At 51.9% G+C, this 6,560-nt stretch overlaps 1 protein-coding gene across 1 annotated transcript in view; it reads left to right on the top strand.

The window, feature by feature from the left end:
- EML2 (echinoderm microtubule associated protein like 2) overlaps positions 1-6,560 on the top strand; it is a 19,814-nt gene that overhangs the window by 5,407 nt on the left and 7,847 nt on the right. Inside the window, exons 7-11 of the mRNA XM_012653458.1 lie at positions 1,024-1,119; positions 2,010-2,144; positions 2,904-3,003; positions 5,290-5,444; positions 5,591-5,716. Coding sequence (XP_012508912.1) covers positions 1,024-1,119; positions 2,010-2,144; positions 2,904-3,003; positions 5,290-5,444; positions 5,591-5,716 — 612 coding nt within the window. The remainder of the gene's footprint in view (positions 1-1,023; positions 1,120-2,009; positions 2,145-2,903; positions 3,004-5,289; positions 5,445-5,590; positions 5,717-6,560) is intronic.

The following is a 6,560-nucleotide window of genomic DNA, read 5'->3' as shown; positions in this document are numbered from 1 at the left end:
GAGCAATTTGACATCCCCACAACATTTAAGTGCGTGAGGAGGGTGTGGTGGGCTTTTTTTTTTTTTTAATCATATTTTACATTTTTATCATATTTGACAAAATCATCGGTTTGCGATGGATCTGGGAGTAAAAGACAACCAGTCCTCCTCACAGATAGTTAAAGCAGGTCTGGGTGAGAGCCTCACAGGTTTTCCGAGGCCTAAAGAGACATTCCAGAGCTTGGGGAGGAGAGGAAAAGCTTTATTGTGACCAAAACGTGGGGAAGAAAAAAAAAACCCTGCCAAGTCAAAATTAACCTGTGTTTAACTAAAGGTGTAAAAACCCAACGTTATAGCAACTGTATTAATTGTTGCATTACATGTACATAAAAGTCATTCCATATGCAAATGCGAATGAGACGATGTCAGCAGGAATTTGTGTGCTTGCGCAGGGAAATCCTAGCGGAGGGTACATTAGATGAGTTTCATAGGGACGAGTCATTTCAAAAGGCAAGTTATCAAAACCCTGTAAGATGAGGCCGGGCGTGGTGGCTCACGCCTGTAATCCTAGCTCTCTGGGAGGCCGAGGCAGGCGGATTGTTTGAGCTCAGGAGTTCGAAACCAGCCTGAGCAAGAGCGAGACCCCGTCTCTACTAAAAATAGAAAGAAATTAATTGAACAACTAAAAATATATAGAAAAAATTCGCCGGGCATGGTGGCGCATGCCTGTAGTCCCAGCTACTCGGGAGGCTGAGGCAGGAGGATCGCCTGAGCCCAGGAGTTTGAGGTTGCTGTGAGCTAGGCTGACGCCACGGCACTCACTGTAGCCCGGGCAAAAGAGTGAGACTCTGTCTCAAAAAAAACAAAAAACAAAAAACCCTGTAAGATGTCTTTGCAGCCCCTAGATGGGGGGTGTATTTTAATATGTTTTGTGTGACATGAACCAGGGCCTTTGAAGGTCTTAAAACAGGCCTGTTTGGTGAATGCCCCAATGGATGTTGGGAGGGGGATGGATCTGACTCACTTTGCCTCTCTCCTCTGTAGAATGGGGGCAACCTGCTGTGTGCAGTGGACGAATCCAATGATCATGTGCTCTCTGTGTGGGACTGGGCCAAGGAGGCCAAGGTGGTAGATGTCAAGGTGGGGTCATCGTTCTCATCCCCTCCCTCTGGGGTGCCCCTGTGGGACTTTCCTGGTCTCAGTGGTTAGGATTCTAGAATCGGATAGATCCATGTGTAAGTCCTGGCTTTGCCACGTGCTGGCTATGGGATTTTGATCCAGGCGCTTGCCCTCTCCGAGCCTCAGTTGCCTCATCTGTAAAATGGAGATGATGGTGGCATCTTCCTCGTAGGGCCTTGGTGAGGATGTTGGGTTATGGGGTGAGTGGACCAGGCCCAGCAGAAGGGTCGGTATGAGGTGGTTGCTGACTACACAGTCCTGGGGTGTCAGAGACGAGCCTTAATTTTCCTCTCTGGGCAGTGGCCTATTTCACAGATGAGGCATAGTCGTGGGGAAAGATACTCGCCCAAGGTCACACACCTGTCCTGGGCTGGGGACAGGAAACTTAGGTTCTGGACCAGGGTCCACTGCTTGGGGAAGGAGAAATGGTTGAGACCATTTCTGCAGTCAGACCTAGGTGAGCTAGATTCCAGACATGACTCTTACCTAGCTGTGTGGCCTCAGGCAAGTCGATTGCCCTCTCTGATCCTCACATCTTTATCTGTAATGAGGGGGCGCTAATGGGTCTTACCTCCCAGGGTGCTGTGAGACTATAAGTGCTTACTTAGCACAGTGCTTAGTGCAGAATAGGGGCTCTCAAAGGATCTGCCATTATGTTGGTGGTGAAGAAGACTATAATACTGCTGCATGGGCTAGTCCTGCCTCCTGTAGTTTAGCATAGGAAAGGTATAGGCAAGTAGATTGCACAGTGCACAACCCACACAGCTGTATAGGGCGGTCTCGTGTGGGGTGGGTGTGGTAGTCCTGGTGGCTTTGAGGTCCTCATTCAGAATCTCCTCCATCCCTCAAAGTGCTCCAACGAGACCGTGCTGGTGGCCACCTTCCACCCCACAGACCCCACCGTGCTCATCACCTGTGGGAAATCCCATATCTACTTCTGGACCCTGGAGGGAGGCACCTTGAGCAAGAGGCAGGGCCTCTTTGAGGTGAGTGCCAGGGGTTCGGGGATGGGCTGGCCCTGAGAGAGGTAGACAGGAACACTCAGAAAAGCAACAAGAAACATGAGAGGGTGGCAGAGGCTTGGGATTACAGAGATGCTGAGAGGTTGCCTGCCAGGGCCCTGGTTTCCTTCTCCATACCATGGGGGTGATCCTCCTTTGAAGTCGGGAGGAGTCAAAGGGATGAAGAGTACAGCAGCTCCTAGCAGATAGTAAGTGCTCAAGAAACGGGTACCATGGTTGTCAATAACATGGATAATCACAGAGCGCTCAGAGGTGACTGGCTGAAAGAGATACGAGCTAAGACAGACAGACTGAGCAAGGGGCAGGGGGCTGGGAGGGAAGACACAGGGGCACCTCTGACAGGGCTCCCTGCCTTTGGTGACAGTTGGGGATCCCACCCCCAAAAGGGAATCCCCGAGAACAGCAGGCACAGGTGGAGATGAGACGCAGACACTGAGAAGGAGGCCGAGGCAGGGGAAGGGGCCTGGAGGGACAGTCTGAAGACGGGGAGGGCAGGAGGTGGGCCCAGGGGTGGGGAAGGGGGACAGCTGGGGTCAGAACTTCCAGGCCACCTGAGCACCCCAGGTTGGAGGCAGGGTGGAGATGGGGTTGCCCCATACGGGGCCTCACATGCAACAGCATAGAGGGCATCCTCTAGGCCATGGTCCTGGGTGACAGGTGACCCCTGGAAGGCCACCCTGCTTCAGCAATGCTCTGACACCTTCCTCTCCTCCCCCATCTTAGAAACACGAGAAACCGAAGTATGTGCTGTGTGTGACCTTTCTGGAGGGTGGCGACGTGGTCACTGGGGACTCTGGGGGGAACCTCTATATCTGGGGCAAAGGTCAGTGTCACCCCATCTGTTTGGTCCCCAACCCAGTCTCCCCAAACACCCCTGGCTGTGCCTCCCTTCCTAGCTGCTCGTGTGGAATGGATGATAAACCGAATTAAATCACCACCTGTCCAGTTCCCACACCCCCTTCAGGGCTCAGCACAAATGTCCCCATCTCCATGAAACCTTTATTCCCCCAAGCCTTGCTGTCCTCCACAAATCCCATGTTTGGGCTCAAGTCTGGATGACTAATGAATGGGTTAACTGAGTTGTGGGTGGATGGATGGACAAGTAGTCGGAAGGAAGGAAGGATGGGTGGACAAATGGATAGACAGGTGGATTGTCCCAGCCTGTGGCTCGATGAATGAATGAATGAGTAAAGGAATGAATGAATGGTGTCATCTTAGTCAATGGATAGAAGAATGAGTAAACAAATGCGTCGTCCTCCTTAATGGGTGGGTGATTAAATGAATGAACAATTAAATAAATGAGTGGTTATCACTACTACTGGATAATTATGTTAATGAATGAATAGGTCTTGTCCCAGTCAGTGGATCTATATATTAATGAATGAATGAGTGAATGAATGAATGGTTGTTTTAGCCAATGGATTAATGTTACGAAGAATAGACGGTTCTAGGAAATAGACTGTTGACTGAATGTGTAATGAGTTCATTGTTCTGGCCAATGATGGATGAATAGTTGAAAAAATGGTTGTTCCAACCAGTGGATGACTTTATGAATAAATTAATGAATTGTTGGCTGGGCACGGTGGATCCCACTTGTAATCCCAGCACTTTGGGAGGCCAAGGTGAGAGGATCACTTGAGGCCAAGAGTTCAAGACCAGTCTGGGCAACATAGCGAGACCCCGTCTCTATAAAAAACAAAATACAGTGCCTGTAGTGCCAGCTACTCAGGAGGCTGAGGCAGGAAGATAGCTTGAGCTCAAGAGTTGGAGGTTGCAGCGAGTTGTGATTGCACCACTGCGCTCCAGCCTGAGCGACAGAGTGAGACCTGTCTCTAAAAAAAAAAAAATTAACGAATCATCCTAGCCAGGGCTAAAGGAGTGAAAACTTTGTCTCAGCCTTTTGGTGAATGTGTGAATAAAAGAATGAATGGGTTATCCCAGCCATGAACAAATGAATGACTTTTTTGGCCTGGGTACTGTTGCTTTCACATACATTATATTCCTTATCCAAGGCTGCACTGAATATTATTTCCATTTCACAGATGAAAAACACTGGGCTCAGAGAAGGGAGTGACCCAGCACAAGGCCGAGCTGGGTAGAGTCAGGGCACTTGGTCCCTAAGGGCTGACTCCTGTGCCACCTTCAGATCCTTGCTCAGCTGTCCTCTCCTCCAGGAAGCCCTCCCTGACCCACCCGCCTGGGTGCCCTCTATGGGATCTCACAGTCTCCTGGGTTTCCCTATTCTGGGCCTAACCACCTTGAGTCGTCACTGACTCCTGATGAGTCTGTCTCTGCCACTGGGCTGTGAGTCCTGGAAGGGTATGACCTGAGGTTATCTTGGTCACCACTGTGTCCCCCGTATGAGGCTGGGCCCAGAGTAAATACTGGTTACATAATTGTTGATTGATTGGGTTAATGAATGAATGAATGGATAGACTGATGGTTGGATAGACGGGTGAATGGTGAATGGGTTGATGGGTGGATGTTTGGATGGAAGGATGGATTGCCTGGTGAATGGGTAGTTAGACGAAAGAGAGGGAAAATGAATGAGTGAGAAGGGGATTGATGGATGGATGGAAGGAAAGGTGGATAGATGGATAGATCAGTAGATGGGTGGGTGGGTGGATAGACAGAGTGGTGGGTGGATGGATGAATGAATGGATGAGTAGGTAGGTAGATGCGTGGACAGACCAGTAGATAGGTGGGTGGGTGAATAGATGGGTGGGTGGGTGGATGGGTCAAAGGGTGGATGGACAGATGTTAGCTCAGACGGTTTAATGCGTGGATGGTATTTGAGAAGGTGGGTGGTGGGTGAGTGGGTGGGTGGGCAGAAGAGCAGATGGAAGTGTGGAGAGGTGGGTGGATGAATGGATGGGTGGATGGGTGGGTGGGTGGATGGGTCAAAGGGTGGATGGACAGCTGTTAGCTCAGATGGTTTAATGCGTGGATGATAAGGTATTCGAGAAGGCGGATGGTGTGTGAGTGGGCGGGTGGGCAGAAGGGCAGATGGAAGGGTGGAAAGGTGGGTGGATGAATGGACAAGGTGCTTTCAGGGGTCAGTACAGGGGCAGCTTCCCCATGCTGACCCCTTTCCCTGGCCACCCTGCAGGTGGGAATCGCATCACGCAGGCGGTGCTGGGTGCCCACGATGGCGGCGTGTTTGGGCTCTGCGCCCTGCGGGACGGGACGCTGGTGTCCGGAGGGGGCCGCGATCGGCGGGTGGTCCTCTGGGGTCCTGACTACAGCAAGCTGCAGGAGGTGGAGGTGAGGAGGGAGAGTGGGCTCCTGAGGGCGGAGAGGCCCCGCACCCCACCAGGGCTCCCAACACCCCACCCTTCTCCCCCCAGCACATCACCCCCACCCCTGCATGTGTCCTGTGCTCATCTGTCCTCTCTCGTCTGCCCACCCAGGTCCCTGAGGACTTTGGCCCTGTGCGCACCGTGGCAGAGGGCCAGGGGGACACGCTGTACGTGGGGACTACCCGCAACTGCATCCTGCAGGGCTCTGTCCACACGGGCTTTTCGCTGCTTGTCCAGGTGAGCGACTCTCTTCTGTACCCCTCCCCCCTCCAACTATTTCCCTTTTCTTCCCTGCTCCATCCCTTTTCTGGCCTGGCCCTGACCCAGGGCCTCTCCAGAGCTCCCCATGATCCGGGAACCAAGGGGTTAACTTGAGCACAGCAGAGGGTCCCCAGGCCCCTGCTCCAGCTATGCTGCCCCTTGCCCCTCTGATTGGGGTGGCATCCTTCAGGTCGGGCCTGCGTCTGCCCTGGCCACAACATACCTCCCCGTTCTCCGGCTCCAAGGCTCTGGGAAGGCCCTCCTGGAGTCTGTCTGCATTTCTTCTTGCAACTACATGCCCACTCCTCCCTTCCTGCTGCGCCACGTCCCTACCTCCCCCCCCCATTAAAAACCCACCTGCCAGGAGGCACTAAAGTATGGTAGTTAGGAATATGAATTTTGGCGCGTGGCTGCCTGTGTTTGAATCACAGCCCCGTCGCTCGTTAGCTGTGTGATATAGGGCAAGTGAGCAACCGCTCTGTGTCTCTGTGAAACGGGAAGTAACAGAGTCGATCACGTGGGGTTTTAGAGGATTCGTGAGTCACTTCAGACACAGCATTTAGATGGTGCCTGGCTCAGAGTAAGTGCTCACAAAGTCTTGGCCAAAATGACTCCTTATTCCCCCCTTCCCTGCATTTTCCCTCTGATAGTCTAGCTGAAATCTATGCTGCTGCATTTACATGCCCCTCTGGTTCTGGTTTCCATAAGAAGATGAAGGAAAACAAGAGCTAGAGGGATTTTCTAGTTGTCCTGAGGCCAGAAGGGACCTTAGAGACCTCTAGTAATAATATTGTAATAATAGCATAATAACATTAATAAT

This window comes from Propithecus coquereli, unplaced genomic scaffold (genome assembly GCF_000956105.1).
Source record: "Propithecus coquereli isolate 6110/MARCELLA unplaced genomic scaffold, Pcoq_1.0 Scaffold42, whole genome shotgun sequence".
NCBI lineage: Eukaryota > Metazoa > Chordata > Mammalia > Primates > Indriidae > Propithecus > Propithecus coquereli.
The sequence above is the reverse complement of the archived record's forward strand: the minus strand, read 5'-3'. Positions and strand labels throughout refer to the sequence as shown.